At 34.9% G+C, this 11,154-nt stretch overlaps 1 protein-coding gene across 4 annotated transcripts; it reads right to left on the bottom strand.

Moving 5' to 3' along the window:
* Positions 1-19: 19 nt before the first annotated feature.
* LOC7490909 (uncharacterized) lies at positions 20-9,411 on the bottom strand. Of its 4 annotated transcripts, none has more exons than XM_024606446.2 (5): positions 9,029-9,411; positions 7,172-7,310; positions 1,736-3,064; positions 851-965; positions 20-506 (listed from the first exon to the last, which is right to left on the bottom strand). In XM_024606446.2, exons 1-5 carry the CDS (start codon positions 9,136-9,138, stop codon positions 277-279), a joined length of 1,923 nt encoding a protein of 640 aa, XP_024462214.1. In that variant the 5' UTR covers positions 9,139-9,411; the 3' UTR covers positions 20-276. The 4 variants fall into 4 exon arrangements, with proteins under 4 accessions (XP_024462214.1, XP_024462212.1, XP_002311034.2 ...); XM_024606444.2 differs by lacking the exon at positions 9,029-9,411 and adding an exon at positions 3,296-4,159 and having other exon boundaries at positions 7,172-7,294; XM_002310998.4 differs by lacking the exons at positions 7,172-7,310; positions 9,029-9,411 and adding exons at positions 3,296-4,159; positions 4,601-4,738.
* Between the last annotated feature and the right edge of the window lie 1,743 nt (positions 9,412-11,154).

Genomic DNA, 11,154 nt, shown 5'->3' with positions numbered 1-11,154 from the left:
AGAGAATGAGATTCTACAGTAGGGTAAATCTTTTCCCGATAAATTTTCATTTTTTCCCAAATTTTTTTTCCAAGGACATCAAACAAAGTGCCTTGTGAAAACATTTGGTGTGAGGTTTTACTAATACAGAATGTACATTCAATCAAATCTATACAAAATTACAATACCTAGCATTGTCCTCCAAAGGCATCAAATACACCCATGGGATGTAATCCTTCCGGCAGTAATTATTGGTCCAACTCAATTAGTGGTAGCAACAGGGATACCCATTACCAATCAATCGCAAAAGTGAGTGACAGCGACATCTGTTGAGCTGGCAGCAAGAGCAGCTTCAGCAATTTTAAGCGCCATTGCAGCTTTGAAGGTTGCCAAATCTGCATTCTTCATGAGCAACTGTGCCTTTTGACGCTTGAGCATGGCGGCTTCTACAGATCTTTTCACTGAATTTCTGGCTTCTTCAACTTTACGCAAGGCACTATGCAAAGCATCTTTTTCAGCTGCCATTGCTGTATGGCAATAGAATTAGAGGACATAAAAGCTAATCTGTGATAAATGACAGTGAAGTGAGAAGTGAAAAAGATAAGACAGTGTAGATAATGAGCAGACGTGATCACAATAAAACACTATTAAAAAACAGAATGAACCAGATAATAGACTACAGTACTGGACAGGACAAGAATCAGTAGGATCCATCATTAAAATAGCCATTCTTCAAACTCCCGGGAATCATTGGGTATGAAACTTCACAACACATAATACATACTTGACTAAGTAATATAGCGGAGTTAAAAGATCTGTTGACTACGTTGTACTTATCATAAAAAGATTCTGAAGTAAAACAGACAAATACCTTGCAATAGACTTGGTTGCTTGCCTCTTCCAAACTGACTGGGAGGTCGTTTGAATGACCTTCTCTTACGCAGTACAGGTTTCGGAATCAGTGGGGTTTTCTTTGCTTGATGTCCCTGTTAACAAGAATCATCAATTTGATCAGATTAGCCAATATAATCATTATCAGTCTCAATTAGCACACATGTAAACCACTACGTGATGAATGGGAAAAGAATGGCAAGAGAACAGGGTAAAATTAAAAAAAAAAATGACATGGAATTTAAAGATCAATCTAAATGACAAACAACCATCCAGAATTTCATAGTAATTACAACTCACCACACTGGGAAATTTAACTGTACACAAACAGGTGGTTCAGCTTCATGTACCCCCATCAAAGTTAATGGATTACTAATAGCAAGAGAAGGCAGAAAATGTGCGACAACTTTTGATCATTGAGATGGCAAGCTCGTCACTTGCTTGTGGAAACACAGTCTTAATTTGAAATAATTTATTTTACCATTTTTTCTTTCTTCTGTCACCCAAATAATGAATACTATTGCTAAATGGATATCTTGTCAACCTATTGGCAAGGCAATTGATGCCACAGGCAAGGGAAAACCCACAGAGCTTTTTACTCATCAATGTTTCCCTACTCTGGTTATTATTTTGGAAAATTTTCTTATAGTCACGTCATCCATTGAAACCAGAAGCGAACAATAGCAAAGCACAAAACGCACAAGAAATTTCTTTAAAACTCCTCAATATCGACATGATGCAAAATTATACTTCAAATATATTATTGAGATACAAAATAATAGAATGGTCAATTCAAACTGCAGAAGTTGTAGACTACTGTTATGCTGCTACAGAACAGAAATCTGTGAGACATCAAAACATTTACCTGAAAAACCCGAAGCAGTGGTGATCGTTTCTGCTTCCGTTTTTTCATCCAGTAGCCATACACAGCTTTAGCCAATTCCCTTCTACCAAAATCCTTACAATATTTCGCTGCTGCACTCTCATCAGTGAAGTCATCTGGATCACAGAAATATGACCTCTCAAGGGCATCGATCATCAACTCAAAGTTATCCTCCGAAAGATGATCAGATTCTGCTAAAAACTCTTTATTGTACTTCTTAAGCCATTCCTCATCTTCAGAATCCATGTCATAACTTGCCGTGCTCCTTGACAAAGCTCTAGCTACCTCATCATTATTAGAAGAGATGTATGCATATGGTCTAGAAAAGGGAGCACTGCCACAATCACCATTGTCTAACACTCCCCTTACTCCAGGGACAGGTATGGCCTTTGAAACAGAAGCAGGAACATTGTGATCAGAGCATTCCTTGTACAATTCCTTGAAAATGAACCAGTCCTGTCTGTTTGGGAATTCTAGTTTCCAGTTGTCATCCCCATTCCAAATTATATCATGAGTGAAACGGTTCGAAACACAAGTCCTCATAATTTTCTGAGCCAGGTGAGAGTATCGAGTTAACCCATTTTTCTTAACCACAAGCACCCACTCCTTTGAATCAGTAAATTCTAACATGACAGTGGCCCCTTCTATCCTATAACATCTGTCTGTTTCAGTAATCAGAATATTTGCAGAGCAGCTAGATAGGTTCATGCCCTTCTTTACTCCAACTGCAGCACAATTCAGTTCTTTGATGCTTGCTGCAGGGCTACTTTGAATTGACCTTCTAAGCTTTTCCTTAGACACAACAGAGGAGAAAGGGATGCCAATTTTCCTACTACTAATTAAATCAGAAACTAGAGCACCATTAGCTTTGTGCAAGCCACCTATGGAAGAATTTCTAGGTCTCCCTCTCCTGAGTGAGCTCCTCCTTTTCTGAATACCACGGGAATTTAATCCATTTCTGTGCTGGGTGTTTCGACCAGTCAACTTGGAAGCTCTAACAGATGGATGTAACACCACCCTACACCCATAACTATCAGTTTTGGGCACAACTGTAATTTTCTGAGTGAAATCAGTCTTTGTGGACGTGCATGATTGATCTCCTTTACTTTCACTCATGATTTCATCATCATCATCATCCCCATCCACCGAGTTATTTACAGGTATAAGAGACAGACATCTAAACTTAACAAACAAACTGAGATGCATGAACGCAAAACATGAAGGGATTGCAGAAAAATCCACAGAAAACATCGGCAGAAGCTGCCTAGTCTCGAAAAACTTGCAAATTCCAATTCTATCAGAAGGAAGGTCCTGAGCGAAAAAAAAAAAAGAGAGAGAGAGAGAGCAATGTTAGGGGTATCTATAAATCGCATATCATCTAAATCTTAAATACTGATCAAAACCCAACTTCAAAAATTTGAGATACTCTAAAAAAAACTAGGCTAAAAGTCACTTATATGAAGCTGGAAACAACATAATTCCGAAACCAACTAAAAAACTAAGACAGAAGGCATCCATAATATAAGAAGAACCAATACTAACCCGCACAAAATGTAGTCCATTTGAGGCAAAAACACTGCTAATTGGATCCGACAAGAGAAAATCAGCAAGCTCAGAAAGACTCAAACTGACTCTCATGGCATGCCCCAAAACTGAACTCAAAAAACAAGACAACCAACCATTACTACTACTACAACCCTCAACTAAGGCGACAAGCTGAGGAGTACACACAAGACTCTCCTGGCTCTCACTGCCCTCCCTCCTTCGCTGCCTACGTGAAAACTGAATCCCAAACTTTTTATCCTCGGGGTTTTCGCTCTTCTCACCACCAAGTCTCTTCCTTTTCCTACTATAAACAATTCCAAATTTCTCCTTCTCACTCTTTACCCTCTTAATTTTCTTTGGAGCTGCAATGGCAATGACAATACCTCGATCTTTTTTCAGTTTAACATCATGGGTCCACCCATTATTCTCCTTGTACTTAAGATTACTATTGCTATTTTGATTCTTGATATGGTTGTTGGTGTTCTTGATTATTGTCTGATACAACTCGTCCCCATCACTGCTTCTCCTGAGCTTTCCATCACCGGATTCTGGCCATAAACGCCGCCCAGACCGCAGAACCCGGGCTCCATCGACACCTTTAACCACGCTAAACACCCTCGTCGTCCTTCGCAACCCCACCGACGGCATCCTAGCCGCCAGACCCCGTTCAGACCCACCCGAGACTTCTCGCTCCTCGACTCACCGAGTCAACTAACCAAAGAGTCACCAAATTCACTCACTACCCTACTGGTAAAGAGACTCGGTTCTCCCTGCCACGTGGTTCACAGTCCAAATAAAGCAGGGGAAGGAACTAAAACTGTCATGGACGCTCCACGAGTTCAGATCTATGAAATCGACTCACTGAGCCATCAAAAGAAACTGGGTTAACTCGGAATCAAACCCACGCACATAAGCAATCGACACACACTATGGTCTAAAAAAAACAACATCGTAACCACACAATTTTTTTTTTTAAAAAAAAAAAACCCGCTAAAGATACAGAACCTAGTCGATTAAGATTCCTAAAACATAAAAAAACAAAAAACAAAATCCAACAACTTGTTTACAAGCACTGAGAAAATCTTAAAAAAAAGAAAGATCTGGGTTGAGAGAAAAGATGGTTTTTCTTTAAAAAAACTGAATTTTTCTTGAAAAAAAAATAAACTAAAAGAGACGTTTGCAAGAAAGAGGGAGAGAGGGAGAGTGTTTGTGTGTGTTTCTGTCTATCTTATCGTGGGGGCTGGCTAGGGTTTATGACTGAGAGAGATAGAAACATAAGGGGAAACCGAATCGCCGACTTACCATCACCGTTGGATTAAAAGATGGATGGTGGAGATTTGTTTTAAGGATCCGGACTGTTTGGTTCGAATCATTCGATGGGTTAAAGGGGAAAGAGAGAGAGAGATAGGATTTTTAAAGCGGTGAGGATATTTTGGGATTCATGGGTGGGTGAAATGACTATAATGTCCTTGCTGAAGTTTTGGGTTTGAGAGGGAACGTGAGAGATGAAAGTACTGGAGAAAAGATTTTTGGGGTTTTCAAAGGGGGTGGAAGGTAAATAGCGGCGAGGAATGCTCCGATGAATTTGGAAGGGGGAGGTTTTACCGTTGTAAATCTTGAGCATTTTCGGTACTGAGATGGCTATTGATTTTTAATATATTAAAATAATATATTTTTTATTTTTTAAATTTATTTTTAATACCAGTATATTAAAACAATTAATTAAAAAAAATCAAATTCTTGAAAGAAAAAAAACTTTACAGCAGTGACTTTGTAGAAGTAAATGTGTGAGGGAAGGGTTAAATAGTTATTTTGCTCCCTAAAAGGTAAAAACTCTAGGAACCCAAGAACGACACTCCAAGCAAATTGGACACTATCATCCACCGGATCCAATTTTATAAAAACATTTCTACTAATTTAATAAAAACCATTCAATTTTTTTTTATCCTTGTACATGGTAAGTAATTTTCTCTAGTCAAATTAGATTTAAGACAACCTCGGTTACCGTGGCCAAGTCAGGAGATTTTTTAAGAGGGATGGCATTAGAAAAAAGTTTTTAAAAGAGACCAAAACTTAAATTATAATAGTTTTTTACCTTGAAATCTTAAATAATTCAAGAAAAAAATAGGAACAGTTTCCCCGGCCTCCGCCCCTGCTTGAAGAACATCGGATCGGTGTGACCAAACATCAAAGCATAATAACTAGGTACAAAAAGACAGGATCATATCCTACAATTCTAACTAAATAACATGAGCATTAGGATCGCTGTATTTTTTTAAGAAAATGTCTAACCAAGCAGATTTTATATTTTTTAAGAAATAAAAAGAGAAACATTATCCTCTAAAAGTTAGTTTTTATGTTCAAAAATCACTTTTAAAAGTTTTTCATTTTTTTCATATTATTTTTTTATATTTTTATATCATTTTAATGTGTTTATATAAAAAATAATTAAAAAACATTAATTTAATAAATTTTTAAATACAAAAGTATTTTAAAAAATAATCATTCCTGTAATAGTAAAATCTATCTTAAAAATATATAAAAAATTTCTCTTATCTTTAATTTTATTTTTTCCGTAGAAATCCACTTATCACTCCCACCACCGCGTACGGTCCCACCACCTAAAGCATACAAACCGTTGAAAGTTTAGCTCCTCTTCCAGAATGCTATTCTTTAAAAAAAAAAAACACAAAATAGGGTCAATAAAAAATAAACCAATTAAATACAAATATATAAACCTTAAGTGAAGCACTTCTTTCTTCTATCTACTACAATTAGCTTTTAAAATAACTTTTTTTATCATGCTATTTTTAAGAGTTAAATTAATAAGACAGCATTTTAAATAATATAAATATAATAATCATTTAAATTGTATTAAAATAAAAAAATAAATATTTCATTTTTTTTAAGAAGTTTGATATTTTTCTTCACATAGCTACATTTAATTAGTTTATTTTTTTAGCTCTACTTTATAAGTTTTGGCTTTTTTTGAGAGAAGATAGAAATAACATTTTTGAAAAATAAAAAATATTTTAACATTTTATTTCACACCATTTTAAATATGTAAAATAAATTAAAAATCAAAATAATATTTTTATTTTATTTTTGACTTTCTGTCTAGCAACCACGCATCTAGAATATCCCTTGGATATGCTAGTAAAAGAAGAATATAGAGAAACATACAAACAGTACGGTCTAAAGTTAACTGTGCAGAAAAAACAGTGCCTTCCTTTTGTTTGTACTTTTTTAATGGAAAAAAAGGATAATGTAATTTATGTTTTGTTGGAGAATGGGAAATTGTCTTAGAACTTAGAAGTAAATCACAACAAAGAAAATGATGTGTGCCCTGGAAAAACAGAGATTATCGTGAATAGTTTTAAAATCAGGCACTGATCCACCCGAGACAGGTATCACGAGGGTTAACTAAGAAAAGCGAGAAGTAGGAATATATGTGCAGTCATGAATTTTCTTTGCTTTCATGGAAGGAACCACGACCTTGCCAATGCTGACGCCAACTTTTTGCAGTGACTTGAGACGCACTACTTCCTACATTATCACCCTAAAGCATGGTTGGTGGTTTGATGAGGGCAACCAGTCGAGTACCATGAATAGAACACACAAGTCATCAAGTATTAACTAATCTTAATTGCCTCAGCCTTCTCTAACAATCTATACCAGCACACAACAATCTTTTTTTCTCCATCTAATTTGGCCCTAAACCAAAAAGGTTGGCTTCATCTAAGGATTGAGGTAGTAAACTACTCAAAATACTGAAACGCAAGAATGGTAAGACAACGAATAAGAAATGCATAAGATTTGTAAAACAGCACAAAATCCACAGTATAAGAAAAATATTGCATTTACTCACTTTACCTCGATGCAGGGGAAAGAAAGACCAAGACTTGGACTCGTTAGGTGCAAATTGATGTGTGCATGCCAAATTGCAGTAACTTCCAATGGCATTGTGCCGGCCCAGAAATTTGCGCCGATGGGTCCACACCATTTAGACTGCCTGGTTTACAGTAGTGGAAAAATACTAATGAATCCGCATTTGTTCTTCAAATAATTTGCATATTTGTGTTCTGCATTTTCTCAACAAATCAAATGTTTGGATATCAGTTCAATACAGATCAAGGAATTTCCCTTGAATAACAATCTACAGTGAGACATTTTATGTGTGTTCATATATCTGTTGTTCTCACATAGTGAAGCTAATTGCACGGAAGGTAGAGTAGCTGTCTACTTGCCAAGCTCAAGGAGTAGACATTTCTTTCTTTTCTTTTCTTTTTTTGATTTCCTTCTTTTAGCCCACATAGGATATGGCTCTCTTTAAAATAGGAAACCCGGTCCTTTCACTCATTCCTATCTAATGAGAGGTCATCATTATACTCAGCTCTCCTGAGTCCATAACCGAGCCTGCATTACAAGAGTCTATAATCACAGATTTGACAAGTAGAAGTCACGAGTTTCATCCAGATAGTTTCAACTATTGCAGGCAGCACTTCAGCTTGATCAGCTATAATTGTCTGACAACAAATTTAACCAAAATTTTAATGAGTGGGGTCATCTTTTGATCACTCTAGAAATAACAAGTCTTGTACTCCCAAGTCCTAACTTAATCATTTGGCTTATAAACAGAACCATCCATTATCCATAATTGAGAACAGTTGGCATCAAGCTCCACATAATACCTAATACTCTTTATGCAATGGCCTTCCATTCATAACTCATGAACAATATACCCATTTTGATGAAATAAGCTCAAGTAACCATGCTATGAACTGTGGTCACATGCTGAATAGAGGGCACAGCATCCAATAGCATCCAATAATAAAAATCATGCACAATCTTTATATTTTCCGACAAACGACATGAATATTTGAAACAAGAAAGAATTCCATGAACTATTTTAGGAAATTCAAGAGTTGCATAGTCTACAGTAGTGGTCCTGCATGATATGCCTGCAATTAATAACAGCTTGAGAGGACTTAGACTTTCTCTCTTCCCTTGTACCAAGTTGAAAAGCATGGAAGAAGACACAGTCTCAGCTGAGATAGAAAACCAATATGTTCTTTAACACGAGCAAAGACCTCAATCAAGGATTCTTCCAACTTGACAACACTTTAACAAAGAAATCACTTCCAACTCGACAGAACCTGAGGTATAGAAGCTCTATTCAACTTACATTAAACACACGTTCATCAAATCAAAAGTGTAACTTAGATCCCATGTAGGTCCAACCTATTCCACGAGCATTCTTTATGCTACAACTTATTTTATAACCAATCAGAGCTTACTTAACCTCAAACTTCGCGATAACATCCACAATAATCAAACATTTATGGCAACTAAGCTCCAATTCCATTCGGTGCCATCCACGACTCCTCAACGAAAAATTGACAAGTCCACAGCTTTAAAAAACCCACATCCAAAATTACAATCAAATTCAAGAAACCAAACACAAGCGTTGAACTTGACATAAATTTTCATTGAAGACATTCAAGCTAAGGGAAATCAACCTATTCATGCCTTACACCATCCAAGATCAATAAAATATTACTATTTCATCCATTCAAGTTCCGATTTTTCCAATCAAATCAGAGTCCCTTGACACTTAAAACTTCAACAACAACCCGCATCGGATTTCAGACAATCCTCAACAAACCAGACAAAAACAGATAAAAACACCATGTAATAATAAATTTGTAATGAGCTCTAAAAGGGTCTAACCTTGAGCTTTCAAATTGACAAAATATAGCATATCGGAGTTGAAAACGCAGGAGCAAGAGTCTGTTTTGGTTTGGTTCGTCATGTTTGAATGTCAAGAAGCAGCGGTCCATTGTGAAAGCGAGAAAAGGGCAGGAGGTTGGAGAACTTTTTGGGGGTAAAGAAGGATTCTATGAGGAAGAGAGAAGCAATGCTCGGAGGAGAGAGGTTTCAATTATGGAGAAGAAGGGGAAATTGGCGAGGTATATTCATTCACAGTCACGATGAGCGGTGATTGTTTTAAGGTTTATTATTCCTTTGTCTTTGTTTAAGGGCGGTGTTATTGCCATAAGTATAAGATCAACCCACCCGATCCAAGTCACGTAACAAAGTAACTCGTAGATTCGATCAGTCTAAATTATACATTAGCTTTGTATCTTTAGCTGTCAGGGGCCTCAGGGCAAAAGAACTAAAGAAAAACCAGAGGAATGGACTGGGCTGGCAATCACCTGGGTTTTAGTCCACAATCCAACAACAAGCCTTGAGCTATGATTTCTTTTCTTTTCTTTTCTTTTCCTGTGTGAGCCACAAAAAATCCTTGAAAAAAGGCCATGGTCAGGCGAGGAGATGATGAAGATTTTAATTTGATGGAAGAGGGAACGCAAGCGGCAGGACGGTTGACAAGAACCAGACACTGGTCTCAGCTAATCTTGCAATGTGTTTCGTTTTGATGGGGACTCATCCTGTAAATATAAATGAGTGAAAAGGGACAGTGTACCAAAAAAACACAATAATAAAAATATAGAAAAAAGTTAATAAAAAGTAATATCAAGAGAAAAGAAAAAAAAATCTAACACGTGAAAGAAACATCCAGGGAAAAAAATCTTAAAGAGACAATCGACAAATAACCACTGTATCTCGTTTAACGTTTTTTTAAAAGTTTTAAAAATATTTTAAAACAAATTTAATTTTTTTATTTTTTTACTTCAAATTAATATTATTTTGGTGTTTTTAAATCATTTTGATGTGGTGATGTTAAAAATAATTTCTTAAAAATAAAAAAATATTATTTTAATACATTTTCAAATAAAAACAACCACAATTATATTTTAAAAAAATATAATTTGAAATATGTTTTTTTTTTAAGAAAATTGTTTCTATTGTCGGTGGCTTTTATGAAGAGTGTGTGAACGAGATTTTTTTAAATAACGTAAGCAATTTCTTACAGTGGCTTTTAAGAAAATCTTAAAAGATTATCCTTTTAAATTGATTATTGAATCTAAATTAACCCATTATAATCATGCTTGCAAATGCCACCACTCACATGATCTTCATCTAAAATTTATAGGTAATGCAGTAAAAAATATTTTTTAATTAAAAATATATTAAAATAATTTTTTTTTATTTTTAATATTAAACTATAAAAAATAATTTTTAAAAAATAATTTTATATTTTTATAAGAAAAATAATTTGAAAAACAAAAACTATATAATACAACAAATATTTATTATCCAGTAAATTAGATTGCGTGTTTAGTGTTATAATGTATAATATTTTTTAAATAAAAAATTATTAAAATAATATTTTTTTTTAATAGTAACACTTTAAAACCATAAAAAAAACACTGACTTAGTCAACATCTAGAATCTTAGATCATTGTATTAACTTTTTTTTTTCTATGATCCATCATGAAATAGGAATTTAAATTGGTAATCAATGGTAACAAATCCACTTATTATTTAAAATACTGAAAAGGTAAAGTGAAAAAGTAGTTGGACGCGCGTGGATGATCAGATTAGCTCAAATGGCTGAACTTTTGTTGGTAGCGGTTGGTTTGCTTTTAGCCACGTGTTCAACATTTTCTGACACGCACTTCACATACACACACTTCTGCCCCAATATTCAAGTAGGCCCATATATTATCCACATAAATAAATAAATGTTTTCATTTAAGTAAAATATTTTTATGTTCAACGAACTTTTAATTGTTTTTTGTTCTGAAAAAACATAAAACTTAATGCAATTTCTTTTTCTAACGCAGGTCTCAAACGTAATTTTGGAAGGAAAATAATACCGCTCTCCTTTTAATTACTAATCAAATTTATTTTTTATATATAATATTTCAATTTTTTTTTGTCTAAGTTCTAGC

The sequence above is a fragment of the Populus trichocarpa genome, chromosome 8 (assembly GCF_000002775.5).
Source record: "Populus trichocarpa isolate Nisqually-1 chromosome 8, P.trichocarpa_v4.1, whole genome shotgun sequence".
NCBI lineage: Eukaryota > Viridiplantae > Streptophyta > Magnoliopsida > Malpighiales > Salicaceae > Populus > Populus trichocarpa.
The sequence above is the reverse complement of the archived record's forward strand: the minus strand, read 5'-3'. Positions and strand labels throughout refer to the sequence as shown.